Raw genomic sequence first — 14,992 nt, 5'->3', positions numbered from 1 at the left:
TGAGGACTGACGGGTCCCGGGTTCGATTCTGATCAAGGGCAAATGCCCGAGTTGTGGGTTCGATCCCCAGTAGGGGGCGTGCAGGAGGCAGCTGATCAATGATTCTCTCTCATCATTGATGTTTCTCTCTCTCTCTTCCTCTCCCTTCCTCTCTGAAATCAATAAACATATATTTGGGGGGGAAAAGCCAGCCAGCCTGTCACCCCCATTCCAGCAACTGCTTCCTGAAGGAGGTGCCCTCTGCCCCGAGCATCTGCCCGTCTGTGTGAGACCCGGGAGATGCCCAGTGGGCTTGGGGCTGCCATCTGCTTGGCTGTGACGGCCGGGCACCACAGCCTGTGAGTCAGCCAGCCCTGGGGGCCGGAAGAACGGCTCCTCCCCTGTCCCAAGACCCCTCCTAAACCAGGAGGAACCCGCTATCCTCCAGCCTAGACACAGTGGGAAAGGTAACCCCGGCCCCCGAGATGAGCCCATACTGCCCTCAATGGGCCGGCCATCCCTAACAGACAGCGGCCGCCCTCCCCCTGCCATGGGGAGAAACCAAGAGGCATTAAACCCGATCTCCAGCGGCATGGCCCCACCCAGCGCCCCCGCCCTGCCCCCACAGGCACAAATGGTGTCTGTCAGGGAACTAGGCAGAGTGTCCCAGGTCCCAGACACATGGCAGGGCTCCCCACTCACCTGGGTAAGGACTCCCCGTGCGGGTCCATCCCGCTGAAGATGAGGATGCAAGGCAGGCCCTCCAACTCCAGGTAAGTCTGAGGCCTCCACTCGGCATCCTCAATGTTCTGCCACATCTGCAGACCATTCAGAAGAAAGGGAACCTGAGACCCTGACCCCCGCTGCCCAGCCCTAAGGGCACCCCAATGGCCTCCTGTGGATGTAAAGCCCTTGCATTGTGTCCTCTGATAGGAAGGAAAGTTCCTTGTCCTGCACAGTAGGTCACCTGCTCCTCCACCGCGTTCCCACCACGGCACGCTGCCTGGCACGCACGCTGGCTGGGAAACACCTGTTCCGAGTCCGTGGGTGGCACAAACCCTGTGTGTCTACTGTCATTACTGTTTCTCAGCTGCGGGGCTGGCCTCTCCCTCATAGGCCCTGCTCGCTACTGTCCCCATGTTCTTCCTAACGCTTGTTCTGCCACTTCCATCACCTGTGGGTTTAGTGAGAAGCTACGATAGGCCCGACACTGTGCTAGGGTTGGGAGACTGCGGCCTTTGGGGGTGGTTCCTGCCCTCCATCGCCTGGGGCAGTGGTCGGCAAACTGCGGCTCGCGAGCCACATGCGGCTCTTTGGCCCCTTGAGTGTGGCTCTTCCTAAGCCTTAGGAATACCCTAATTAAGTTAATAACAATGTACCTACCTAAATAGTTTAAGTTTAAAACATTTGGCTCTCAAAAGAAATTTCAATCGTTGTACTGTTGATATTTGGCTCCGTTGACTAATGAGTTTGCCGACCACTGGCCTGGGGGAAGAGCCAGATGACAGACAGGGAACACCAAACCAGTCCCAGGTATAGAGGGGGGGATGCCCCAGGTATGTGGGGAGGGCCCCAGGTATGGAGGGATGCCCCAGGTATGGAGGGAGGGCGGAAAAGATGCTGAGTCCCACAGGCGACAGACACTAGCTAAGCAAAGGAGAAGTGCTGTCCAGGAAGAAAGAAGAGCCGGCCACGGTTTGGAAGCTTAAAGCAGCAAGACTGTGTTTTGGGGGAGCAGGGAGGGGGTGGCCTCTGGACTGAAGGATGCAGGCAGGGAGGGCGCTGGCGGGGAGGCAGTGCAGAGAGGCCCGATGGGCTCATGTTAAGGGGCTGGTCCCCACCTGGCCTCCCGCCCCTCGGACACCAGGCCCCACCCGCGCTCCCAGCGTCCTCGCCCCTCGTCCCCGACGTAGCGCCACCTTGAGCTGCTTCACGAAGTGCTTCCCGACGGTGAGGCCCGAGCTGGGGCTGCCCAGGATGATCTCGAAGCGCTGCTCCAGCGCCAGCCGCGCCCGCACGTGCGCCAGGCGCTCGTAGGCCACGGCCGCCAGCGGCGAGCAGGGCACGCGCAGCAGCACCATGAGCCCGTGGCCGCAGGGGCACTGCTGGGGCGCGTTGATGAGGTTCTGGGTGATCTCCAGCGTCTCCACCGACGTGTAGTTCTTCATCTGCGAGAGGCCGCGCACGGCCATCATGGCCGCCGCGTAGTGCTGCACCAGGACGAAGGTGCGGATCACAGCGCTGTGCAGGCGCGGGAACCTGCAGAGACCCGCCCGCGTGAGCCGCCCGCAGCCGCCACAGCCACGCAGGGCGGCCAGGTGGCGCCGGGCCGGACGCCTTCCCATGACACACTAGCCCCCGAGCCATCCGCAACGCCAGCGTCCCCATGAGGCCGGCTGCCGGAGCCTGAACCAGCAGCCTTGCTTCGGGGTGAAATCATGAGCTGTTCTGCGTGTCCAGCTGGAAACACGACAGGTTTGCCGCTGCTGGTGTTTCTCTGCTCAGTAAACACCGGTTCAGTGAAGGAATAAAACAAATGCCTACTAGTCTCGCATCAGCGACTTTACAGTCTCCTCAGTTAGCTCATGTGCCCCAGGTTCCCACTGGAAGTGGGAGAACCACCAGCCATCAATCAGTGTGTAAGCACAGCTCCTATGGGCCCCAGATTTGGGGGATCGTCCTGAAAGCACATCATTCCCTTCAAGTACAGCAAGTCCACAGTTCACAGAGATGCAACGACATAGGATCAGTTGGAGAGCGAATTACAAAACGGAACACACGCCCGGCTGGTGTGGCTCAGTGGTGGAGCATCGACCCATGAACCGAGAGGTCCCCGGTTCGATTCCCAGTCAGGGCACCTGCCCAGGTTGCAGGCTCGATCCCCAGTGTGTGTGTGTGGGGGGCGAGGGGCGGGAGGCAGCCAATCAATGTTTCTTTCTCATTGATATTTCCATCTTTCTATCCCTCTCTCTCTCTAAAAAAATAAAGAATAAACCACACACACACACACAAATCAGAACATATCCCGTCAGACCAGGAATCCCAGTTCTGCTTCAGACGCCACGGTTACCACGTGTGTCTCCACACAGAGGAGGTGAGCCCTCCCCCCACAACGAAACACACCCCGGAACCCCTGGTCCCCGGGTCTCAGCAGGAGCAAAGAGACGGACACGCAGTTTACATGGATGCGCGTAGGAGTCCACTTAGCCGACTGAGCCCCTGACGGAGCAAAGATAAACTTCCCGACCCACAAAGTCAGGCTCCTTGCCGTGGCCACGCCACCCCACGCGCCCACAGGGCGGGCAGCTCGCTGATGGCCTCCCTGCCCACCGCTCTCCTCTTCCTCCTCCTTCCTCCTTAGAGAGACAGAGACACCACTGGCCCCAAACGCAGGACAAGACGTAACCCAGGGCCCTTTGCGGGAGGCACTGGGTCACCGGGAGGGCGGGAGGCGGCCCCTCCTGGAATGCCCTGGCTGCTCCCGCCTCCCCCTGCCCTTGCCGGCCGGGCGGCTGAGGAGCGTGGACACGGTACCTTTTCCCCAGGGCGGTGACCATGGCCTCGAAGGAGCTGTCGTATCGGAGCAAGGGCAGGCTGTGCCCCGAAAGGGTCGACTCGATGAACTCGGACAGCCCGAAGTACTTCCTGTCCTCAGGATACAAGTCCACGCCCTGGAACCGAGAGGAGCATCGTCACACAGACATCGCACGTGGAAGACGGAGGGGTCGCGGCTGGGAGCACAGACCGCTGGGCGGGCACCGGGGTCTCCACGGGGCTCGCTCAGCAGCCCCCGGTGAGATTTTATTGATTTCCTTCCCCTGCACACCGAGCCCAGGGCACTCCCACCTGAAGGACGGAGCGGCCCCATCGCTCGGGACTTTCTACTCATTCGACCCCAGCGTGCGTGTCAAGAAGGAACCCAGCCCTACTGTGTAACACACAACTCTTGTGGTTAAAACTGCTTCTTTCCCACAATTTAAACTGGTTTTAGGAACAGTGAAATCAACTCTCTTGCTTTCCACTGCTATTAAAATCAACAGGAAAAATGTACTTATCTAACCAGTTTTACTCACACTGGCATAGAACTCCTCCCAAACTAACATCAGAGCTTCTCGAACTTCAGAGCCTAGCCACGCTGGGAGGTTGTTAAAACGACAAAGTAGCCCAGCCTGGTGGAGCATTGACCCATGAACCAGGAGGTCACAGTTCAATTCCCAGTCAGGGCACAGGCCCGGGGTGTGGGCTCGATCCCCAGCAGGGGGCATGCAGGAGGCAGCTAATAGATGTTTCTCTCTCATTCATGTTTCCCTCTCTCCTCCTCTCTGATATCAATTAAGACATATTTTTTTAAAAAAATTCAAGGAGCTGGGATCCAGGTGACCCCCAGGCAGCCTAGTTAATCGAGATCTTTACTGAAGAGACGTCCTCCCACCCCCAGGTCCCCGCGCCCCGGGCCGCAGCCGCACTCACGGTGCTGTAGGAGGCGGGCCAGTGGATCTCGTTGTAGGGGCTGATGAGGGTGTGCTGCGTCTGCAGCGCGTACGGGAAGGAAGTCACATGCAGGGTCACGATGTTGGGGGCCTCCTTCACCTCCCTGCAGTTGAGCAGTCTGTCCACCAGCCCCACCGACGGGTCGCTCGGGGAGTAGAGGTTATGGACGGCGCTGCTGAGGGAGGCAAGGAGACGGGGCAGTGGGTGGAATGGCTGATGCTGACCCATCATTGGACCAGGATGGAGCAGTTGGGTACATTTATAACTAGCCCCCCAACGCTGCCGACCATCGAAGCGCCTGGCTCCGCTATGACCAGGAAATAAGTACTTTAATTAAATGACTGTAGTGCAAGGGCCTTCGTTCCAGGCCGGCTCTGCCATGAGCACCTCCCGCCGCCCCCAGCCCCTCGACGCCGAGCGGATGCTCCCCTCTCCAGCCTCAGTTTCCAGAACGGCCCCTTTCGGAGGCTGCACTGCATGCCCCTGGGATAGCGTCCAGCTCTCAGGTTCTGCGACATCCATGCCTCTGCCTACGGATGCCAAGCCCCGCAGCGCTCACCTCTGGGAGGCCGTGCCCACCGTCCCAAGTGTCAGCCACACACGTCACCTCAGAGGAGGCACGTGCCCGCCCAGAGCCCCCCTAACCTCACGAGGTCCCAGTGGGCGTGGTCGTGGACGAGGACGAAGAGCGTGTGCGGGTTCTGGAAGGAGTTCTGCAGAAAGACCTGGAACCGTGCCTGCGCCTCGGCATCCAGCTTCAGGACGTGCTGCTCCACCCTCTGCCTGGTCACCTGCTCCTTGTCCAAGCCGAGCTCCAGCAGAACCCCTGCGCATGGTGCACACACGCCAGGAAGCGGGTCACCAACTCCGGCCCAGGCTTCACTCACTCAGCAGACAGCCGTGGGCGCCGCCTGCACGGCTGGCCCTGTGCTCGGCCCCGAGGCCACAGGGGTGCCCGAGACATGGGGGGCAGGGCGCAGGCTCCCCCACGAATGCCTGTGGTGAAACCGCCTGTGCAGGGCGGGGCCCAGAGACAGCGGCGGACAGCCCAGTGTGCCCAGCAGCCCGCCCAGGGCCCGGCAGAGCTGCTTCTTGATGCAGCGGCTCCAGGCACCAGTCACGGTAGCAGGAGGGAGGGGAAGGCCAGGCCCACCCCCAGCAAAACCAGCTCCGGCCCGACTGTCCCGGGCCCTGGGGCCACCACAGTGATTCTCCCTGTTTCATATCCCGTCCCCTCGAAAGCACAGGGAAAGCACATTCAGGCAGGACAGCAGCACGTAGGTCACGGGCCTGCGTGGGACAGAGTGAAACCCTGTCACGCTTCTCCCTTTAACCGAGCATAAACTCTCGGGCGAGTCCTTCTCTCTCAGCCTCAGTTTCATGGCCTACAAAATGGGGCGATACTTCCTGCCCCGTCCGCTTCAGCAGCAAAGACCAGTGTTCAAATCCAACCCGAACTCACGCAGGTCGCAGCGTCCCCACGCAGACACCCCAGCTCGCCCGAGGGGCCCCGTACCCGAGTGCCAGACGTGGAACAGGGTCTGCTGGTAGGTCACTTCCGAGGGCGGGATGCAGATCAGAAAGTCCACCTTCTCGAAGGACCCCAGGTCCAGGTTCTGGGTGCTGGAATCCGCGATGGAGCACACGTGCGAGAGCAGCTTCTGCGCCACGGCCAGCTGGAAGGGCCGGATGCGCTGCGGCTTCCGCCCGGAACCTGGAACCGGAGCCCGGAAAGGTGAGGGGCCCGGGAGCCGACGGCCACGGCCCGGGACCGCTGCCAGGGAACAGTGCGCCCGTCCAGAGGGCAGGTCACAGGGCCGGGCAGCACCCACACCAGCGTGTGCCTGCTCGGGGCTATTCACCGCCAGGGGCGCCTCACACGCCTGCCCCGTTTACTCGTCCGAGCACACAGGCCGGGATCTACTCTCCCCGAGGGGCAGGGACAGCACCTGGGGAAGCTGGCGCGGAGTTTGGACTTGGGAAAAGGCTGCAAGTTTGCAGGAAGAAAGGATGTTGGCTCCTCAGGAACATAGTCAGAATAAATATTTTTTAAATATATTTTTATTGATTTCAGAGAGGAAGGGACAGGGAGAGAGAGATAGAAACATCCATGATGAGAGAGAATCATGGATCAGCTGCCTCCTGCACGCCCCACACTGGGGTTCGAGCCCGCAACCCAGGCGTGTGCCCTGACCGGGAATCAAACCTGGGGCCCTTCAGTCCGCAGGCTGACGCTCTAACCACTGAGCCAAGTCGGCTAGGGCAAGAATAACTATTTTAACAATCACGGATAAGATGAGGCTCAACACAGAAAAATGCGCCGTCTCAGGACAAGCCAGGGGACGCACATTTCAGGGTAACGGCCTCCATCACTAGAGATTGAAATTAAAGGTAGACATTAGGGCTCCTTGGGTGCTAAGGAGAAGCCCAGCCCTCTGGGTGTGTTTCTAACATTGCTTCCTTGTAGCCTGGGGGATGGGGGGGGGAGAAGGGGGGGCCCTGGCCGCCAGCTCCCCCTCCACACTCACTTGTGCACGCCAGAGCCCCGCCGACATCCAGGGACATGGGTTTGGTGATGGAGGCGGCAGTGGGCGAGGAAGAAACGCGGACTTGATTTTCCTGATGAAATTTGTCCAGCAAAATGTCAATGTCGCCCTCTGCACAAAACAGAAGGAACAGACATGGGTTTTCCATCTCGGGACACTTAGCCAACACCCAGGGACACCGGTGGTGCCCAGGCGCCGCCCTGGGCCTAGGGGAGCGGAGAAGGAAGACAGGAGGGTCCCGCCGCGTCCAACCTGGAAGGGAAATTACGCAGGAACACGTAGCTGCCGGGGCAGAAGGCGACGACGGAGGGACAGAGGGAAAGGGCCAAGCCCGTCCTGGAGGAGGGGCCCGTGAAGGATTCTGGGACTCTGGGTGCGTCCTGAGGGGGAGCAGCCGGGCAAAGGACTGAGCAGGGCACGCACGGCACAGACCCCGCGGCGTGTGGCACAGAGGACGCCCAGCTCCCGTGAGAGGCTGCAAGCAATGGGGGGGGGGGGGGGGCAGGGGGGGCGGGTAGGAGCGGTGCAGAGACAGGCAGAGAGCTACAGGCTCAAGGCCCTCCTGTGCCCCAAAAAGACAGAAACAACAATGCCCAGGAGGACCCACAGCTAGCGAGGAAGATGCCGGCCGGGACCACGCCAGGAGCCGTGCCAGCCACCATGCCAGCCGAGGGGACCACGCCAGGAGCCATGCCAGCCGAGGCCAGAAGTGTTGATGCACAAGCCAGAGGCCCTGCCCTCACGTCTGGATCAAGGGACGCCCCGGCAGGTCAGGAGGGGCGGGCTCCCCGAGGACCCCCGTGTCTTTGTTTGATCTGTCTGGTCCGCTCATGCCTTGCACCTGCCTCCCCACAAGCCCACCTGGACAGAGGGTGCTGAAGAAGGCCCCCAGGGAGTCCACCTTCCCCGTGACCAGCTCGTAGCTGACTTCCTCCTGGTACTCCGCGGGGGTGAGGAGGCTCTCGGACAGCACCCGGGCCTGGTATTTCCCTGGAAAACAGCAGCTCTCGTGGCCCCTCTGCTTCGCGTCAGCACGGAGGGCCCCGTGGCGGGTCTGGGCCTGTGTCTCTATCCCTCGTCTCCCAAGCCCCGCACCAAGCCCGCCCGGCTAAGAGCCCGTGTTCCTGCCCAGCCGCTGCGGCCGGAGCGGCACAGAGGGCGGGAGGGCCTCACCGGTGACAGCGATGCAGGAGTCGATGGCGGCGCTCCGGCAGGCGCAGATGATCACCACGTAGTTGGTCTTGGCCAGCTTGCCCTCGACCAGCAGCCGGAACATCTCGGAGAGGCCCTCGGCCAGGGAGTAGGTGCACTCGATGATGTGCACGCTGTCGTTGCAGGAGCTGGCGGCCAGGCCGGCCAGCCAGGGCAGCTGCGCCGAGGTGACGGGCGCCGCGGGGCCGGGGCCGGGTACGGGCGGGCAGGGCTGCGGCGCCGGCTGGTACTGCCGGATCTCCGTCAGGTGCGACTCGCGCCAGGAGCGCAGGAAGATCTGCTCCAGGTCCTCCATCAGGGGCACCTGGTCCGCAGCTGGCAACACGGGGCGGGCAGAAGGGGCGGGCGGAACAGGCTTCAGCCCTCGATCCCACACGCCCCACGTGGAGGCCTCAGCGCCCGCCCCCTCACCCCACGTGGAGGCTTCAGCACCTGGCCCCCGCCACCGCCACGCGCCCCAGGTGGAGGCCTCAGCACCTGCCCCACGTGCCCCACATGGAGGCCTCAGCACCCGCCCCTCGCGCCCCACGTGGAGGTTTCATACAAACACAAGGGGTAATCCTGGGGAAATGTGCCGAAGCCCATTTAAAAAAAAACATAATCTGAATTATTTGTGTTGCATCGTATTGCAGACAGCTGGAAACAGGAAGGAGAGGAAAGCATCCATGACCTCACCATCCTAACAGAACCACAGCTATTTCTGTCTATTTCTCAGTATGTTCCCTCCATGGGCAGGTTTCAATAGCTGCAAGGGCTGTGGGCAGACAACCTCAGAGCCAGTCCCCTTTCCCTCCCATCCCACCTCAGTCACGTCCATGCTGTTCACCATCTTCATAAAGAGCACTGACAGTGGGCAGGTGACAGTGGGCAGGTGACAGTGGGCAGGTGTGGAGAGCGGCTACAGCGTTTGGACAGGTTCAAGCCTCATACTAATGAGAGGGCACGGTCCTCTCGTGGCAAAGCCACGTGCAAGTCCCAGCACAATTATAGCCAAAGGCTATTGTTGTAAGCTTGACCTGATGGTCCGAACCTGTGGTCCCAGGTAGCTGAGTGATACAGGCTGTGGGAGGTGCAGCAAGTAAACAAAGCTTGATCAGGTGCATGTAACTGAGTAGATTTGAAACTCATGAGAACTTTGTAAACATCTTGACGCCCCCCCCCTCCCCCCTCACTTTCCTCGTGGAATCTGGCTATAAAATAAAGACATGGCTTGCAGGCCATGGCGCTGTCGCTAGCTCTCCATCGGAGAGGACAGCTCCCACCCAGACCCAGCTTTCTTCTCTTGTCTGTCCTTTCTCCATCCTTTACCACCTCCTCTCAGGCTCACCGAACCTAGCTGTGCTGGCTCAGCACAGGCAGGTGACAGTGGGCAGGTGACAGTGGGCAGGTGACAGTGGGCAGGTGACAGTGGGCAGATGCTGTTCCATGACAGGGGGCGCCTGCACCTACTTAGCACCTCCTCGACCGTCCATCCTGTCATTGCCCCCAGAGAATCGCCTTCACAGATAAGTCTGCAGCGTGCACCTGTCTGCAGAGAGCAGTGGTTCCCAGCCTTTTTCTGGCCACGCCCACCTGAGCATCTCTAACATCCAGATGCCCCCCTGTGACACCTAATTCTTATTATTCAAAACGTGACTCCTGTTCACGGGGAGGAAGCCTAAAAGGCCATGAACTTGGTCTAAACAAGATTCCAAAGAACATGGCATCCATGAAAGAGAAAAATAGAAGAACGAAAGGACAGTGGAAGTACTGAGGAAAAAATCACTAGAAAATTGTTTAAAAAATAATAATATGGGAAGCGGGGGAGCGGCGGACTGAGGGCAGTGGGGCGGCAGCTAGCTGCGGTGGCGGGCCTGTCCGCGACCCTGATCGGGCGGGAGCCGCTTTCCGTCCCCGCAGCGTCCTGAGCGGTAGGAAGCCCTCGGGGCCGCTGCCCAGGCCGAAGGGTCGCGGTCCCGGGCGGGGAGGCGGGCGGTGTGGGCCGACCCCAGGCCTTGCGGGCTCGGTAGAGGGAATTCGGTGTGGAAGCGTGTTTTCCCTGCGGTGTTTCTGCAGCATTACGTTACAAATAAATGCTTCTCCAAAAAAAAAAAAAAAAAAAAAAAAAAAAAAAAAAAAAAAAAAAAAAAAACAAAAAAAAAAAAAAAAAATAATAATATGAAGTGATATGAAAGAATAGCAAATAAACTTTCAGAACATATAGAGAACTGAAATGCATAAATATGTCACTATATTTATATACTGTATATGAGGCCCCTAGAACCATAAGATATGCAAAAACTTCACTCCTAGTAACTCATTCTCAAATTGCCCCCCTTAAAAAGCAAGTTGCCACCCTACGTGGTTTGTCTCGGTGGACAGAGCATCGGTCTGCAGCCTGAAGGGTCCCGGGTTCGATTCCAGTCAAGGGCACAGGCTCGATCCCCAGTAGGGGGTGTGCAGGAGGCAGCCAATCAAGGATTCTTTCTCATCATTGGTGTTTCCATCTCCCTCTCCTTCTCCCTTCCTCTCTGAAATCAATAAATATATATATATATTTTTAAATCACATTGCCCCCCTGTGGGACGTGGTGTGCCCCGTGTTGGGAACCACTGCTATAGAGCTGACGTCCTCGGCCTAAATTCTCAAACGTGAGCGTAGGGAATTACCGCAGGCCACCAAGCTGTTGGTAGAGGGTCGCACTGCGTCAGCTTACCGCCAGGTCCTGGCGCCGGGCAACACTGGTTTCACCGCCCCCTTAGCGCCAGAGCTGCCATCACTCGAGCTGTTGCCAATCATTTAATGGAGAAAAATCTTACTTGTTTGATTCGTTCACTCGCATCTCTTGGATGCCTAGTGAGATTGACTACATTCGACACTGGTTTCCTGCCGGTATTTTCCGGTTTACACGCCCAAGTTTTATGTCTGGGTGAGTGGAGGAAAGAACACCACGTTTCTGCTGAGAACACCGTCCCCACCCAGCCGCGGCTGCGGAGCCCTGAGCTCCCCTCCAGCAGAGATTCCGGATCTGAAACAATGGGGGTCCCGCCACCCCCTCGCTGGGCTGTGGCAACGTTTCATTGGATTAGCTGTGGGATCTCCCGAGCCCCATCCCTTTCCAGAACCACTCCCCCCACACCCCTCTGCCCAGCAAGATTAGGGCTGGGGTCCACGCTGCCACGCTAGTCCTCTCTAACCCGCTCCAATATGGCGTTTGTCCCCCGGTCAGACTCCGCCCATCAAGGGGGCCCACACCCCACAGTCATCATCAGTCTCCACTCAACTCTGGCTTGGCAGGTAAATCTTTTCTTAATTATCGCCATAGATTCTGACCTACTTTAAGCCCTTCCCAGCCCCTCAGGGCGTGACCGCTGCAGTCCCTGTAGCATCTGCCAGCACCTTCCCTGGATTCCACCTCCACCAGCCAGTGAGGGCGCCAGTGAGGTCAGCGATGCGGGTGCGGGCGCGCCCCCCTGTAGCGATCACTCCTCAGAGGTCCCCGCGGGCGGGCGGGCGGGACTCACCCAGCTGCACCAGGTAGTAGACCGTGAGCAGCAGCTGCATCTCCTCCGAGATGGGCTGCAGGGCGGGGGCCCCGTACTGCTCGTAGGCTCTGGAGATGGACTGGGAGTTCTGGTAGCACGTGTACAGGAGCGGGCTCACCACCACGTCGTTCAGGTTCCCGCAGAGGTAGGGGAAGTTCCCGTGGCCTGTGCAGGGAGAGCAGCATCGGCCGGTCAGCGGGCCTCGGGCACAGCCTGGGCCCCCCGCCCCCCAGCCCTGCCCACCCCACCACGCCCCGCGCCTGCCTTGCTCCATTTCCCTGTCCAGGTGTCCCCAGGGCCACCAGACACACACGGCCATGCAGAGAACACGGCCAGGCGATGCAATGCCGGCCTGCATTTTGGTTGGCCAACGGGGCCCCGTTCCAAACCCACATGTGCCGCTTCTTCCTGAATACCCTGTCCACTTCCGTTTTAAGGAGAAAGAACGGAGTGCCTGCTCTTATTTCCTAGCAGTAAGATACCCCTCCCACTTTCCAGGCACCCCCTCTCCTCTATTCCTGCAAGCATGACACCAAATGCAGTGTTAATGCACTTCAGAAGGACCCGACTGTGCACATGTGCATGTGTGTGTGGGGTATGTGTGGACGTGTGTGTGCATGTGCATGCATGTGTTCACTGATGCCAGCAGTGGGTGCCGTCATCAAGTCCTCACATTCCAGGGTCTCCCACTTCATTAGAAAAAGGGGTTTCTTAAGGTGAACCCCAAACCGACCTCCACGTAGCAGCCACCCATTAGCCCAGAGACACAAAACAGAGATGCAATCTAGTGTTTCATGCTTCCCCGCGGTGACCGTGGCTATCCTTGCCCAACCGAAGTCGGACTTCACGGTCAGAAACACCAGCGGCCTCGGGCAACCACGGACCACGCCCAGACCGGCTCCTGGTCCCTTACATCAGCAGAGGCTGAGGGTCCACCTCCCACCGGACGCTCAGCACCGAGCCCGTCACCGGCAGGAGCTCAGGGAGGTGGCGGGAGTGGAGGAAGGAAAGGACAAGTGAACAAGCAAGTGGACCCCCTGGAGCGGAGCCGGGCGCTGGCCTGTGGTGGACACTGAGGCGCGCCCTCCCGGCTGGCGCCTGGCGGAGTGTCCGCGTGCTCTCGGCAGGACAACCTGGGAGTCAGCCCGCAGCGAGGCCCGGATGTGACCTGTCCCTCGCGCCTCCCTCCAGCCGCCCCACCCCCGCCGCGTGCTGCACGCTGCACCTGCCTTTAAATATCACCGGCTTGGCCTTGCATATTTTCAGCAAGTTGTCGGGGACTGACACCGGTTCCCCGGAGGCCACGACGGGAAAGGTGACGGAGGCTGGTCCCACCAAGCCGACCGGGGGCACGCAGGCCACGCCCGCGCTCTCTGGAAAGACAGCGAGTATTAGGAAGACACAGACAAGGCATCCACCCCTGCAGGCCAAGGTCAGGCCGGCCTCTACCTCTGCTACAACCTGACCCTCACCCCCTGACGCACCCAAGTCTTGGAATCCCAAATTTCTGAGGCCAAAAGCACCTTTAAGGTCACTTGGTCCACCCTTTCCCACCAAGTGACCCCATCTCCTCTCCACTATCCCTGACAGGTGGCAGGCAAGCGCCTTTGCAAATTCCTTTGGGATCAGGGAAGTCACTGCCGGGCAGGGATCCTAGGCTTTGTTAAGCGACTCGAACACCCGGCAGGAGAGCCTTTAGCTGTACCAAAGTCAGCCTCCCTAGAAATCCTGGCCAACACACAAAAACACAGGCACACACACGCCAACAGCCGGTACCCGAGCCTTGATTTGGGCCAAGGCTCCTGTCACTCACCATACTTAGCTCTGTTCCCCCCTCCCTGGGGGTAGCCGCCGTCCGCAGCCGAGGGAGACTCCGGAGACCACCCTTTGTGGCGCTTTTTGGGGGGCCCGGAGTTTGAGAAGATACCTGGAGAACATTCAGAGGGAGGGTTAGGCTGTCACCAGGGGGAGCTTCAATAAAACAGCCCCCTGACTCACAGAACACTCACTCATACTTCTTAAAATCACAGTTTGCAATGGGTTTTGGGGTCTCTTGGCATCACTAGGCCTCAGGACACCTCCTGCCGGTCACTGTGATGCTTCACTCCAAAGCTGTGCAGGTGCCTGACCTTTAACCCGGAGCCTCAGCTCCTTCGCCTCTAAAAGGGGAGATAAAACCTACCCCGCAAGGTGCTTTGATCAGGACTAAAGAGAATCTGTGTGGCCCAGCCGTGGTGGCTCAGTGGTTGAGCGTGGCCCTAGGAACCAGGAGGTCACAGTTCGATTCCCGGTCAGGGCACAGGCCCGGGTTGCGGGCTCCATCCCCAATCAAGCAGGAGGCAACCAATTAATGATTCTCTCTCATCACTGATGTTTCTATCTCTCTCCCTCTCCCTCTCCCTTCCTCTCTGAAATCAATAAAAATATTTTTTTTAAAAAAAGAATATACGTAAAGCACAGAGTCTGGGCCCAATCAATGGTGGCCTCGCAGACCCACTTCACAGCCTCTCACACGAGGAACGGCTGCACTACCACTTGGGGGCAGTACCGATCCACCGGGCTCCTCTCCCCCGCCCAGTCTTGAAAGCTAATTTCAGACTAAAGAAATCAAGGGGAGCAGAGGCTGGTGCCCACTGCTGCCCACACTGGGAGACGGCATGCCCGTGACTCACGCTCCATCCGTGGGTTATTCACAATATCAAGAATTTTCGGATGCAAAATGCCCCCTACATGTAGAGCTGCACATTCAATCCCGACTGCATGTTAAACTCACCTGAGAAGCTTCTAGAATCCTCCACGCCTGTTGCAGCCCCATCCCACGGAAACCAGACCCCAGCACCTGGGTGGGGAGGGGGCCAGGTGCGCGGCTATGCTCCCTGGTGAGTCTAAGGCAGTGGTTCTCATCCTGGGCTGCACATTAGAATCCCCTGGGCATCTTTTTTAAATCCTGATTTCCGGGCCTCATCCTCCGGAAATTCTGTTTCTTTGTTACTAATGTTGTGGCCCCACCCCATCACAAAGAAACAGAATTTCCGGAGGATGAGGCCCAGAAATCAGGATTTTAAAAAGATTCCCAGGTGATTCTAATGTGCAGCCCAGGATGAGAACCACTGGTCTAAGGCATCTCTAGGGGACATGAACCACTGTTCAGAGCACCGTTCCTCTACGCGTGGCCTGAGGAGGAGCGGGCAGAACCAGCGGGGCCTGTGCAATCCGCCCGCGCCTGGGCCCCGCCCATCT

At 59.2% G+C, this 14,992-nt stretch overlaps 1 protein-coding gene across 1 annotated transcript in view; it reads right to left on the bottom strand.

The window, feature by feature from the left end:
• The window catches only part of GREB1 (growth regulating estrogen receptor binding 1), a 53,091-nt gene that overhangs the window by 20,622 nt on the left and 17,477 nt on the right, over positions 1-14,992 (bottom strand). The window contains exons 7-18 of the mRNA XM_070428374.1: positions 13,566-13,679; positions 12,982-13,125; positions 11,732-11,917; positions 8,190-8,543; positions 7,878-8,006; positions 6,999-7,127; positions 5,987-6,184; positions 5,116-5,296; positions 4,450-4,645; positions 3,514-3,650; positions 1,899-2,238; positions 682-797 (exon numbers count right to left, since the gene is read on the bottom strand). Of these exons, the coding sequence (XP_070284475.1) occupies positions 682-797; positions 1,899-2,238; positions 3,514-3,650; positions 4,450-4,645; positions 5,116-5,296; positions 5,987-6,184; positions 6,999-7,127; positions 7,878-8,006; positions 8,190-8,543; positions 11,732-11,917; positions 12,982-13,125; positions 13,566-13,679 (2,224 nt within the window). The remainder of the gene's footprint in view (positions 1-681; positions 798-1,898; positions 2,239-3,513; positions 3,651-4,449; positions 4,646-5,115; positions 5,297-5,986; positions 6,185-6,998; positions 7,128-7,877; positions 8,007-8,189; positions 8,544-11,731; positions 11,918-12,981; positions 13,126-13,565; positions 13,680-14,992) is intronic.

Source organism: Myotis yumanensis, unplaced genomic scaffold (assembly GCF_028538775.1).
Source record: "Myotis yumanensis isolate MYYU_CA2020_CCGP unplaced genomic scaffold, mMyoYum1.0.hap1 SCAF_11, whole genome shotgun sequence".
In the NCBI taxonomy this organism is placed as follows: domain Eukaryota; kingdom Metazoa; phylum Chordata; class Mammalia; order Chiroptera; family Vespertilionidae; genus Myotis; species Myotis yumanensis.
Note: the sequence above shows the minus strand (reverse complement) of the source record. Positions and strands in the feature narration are given on the sequence as shown.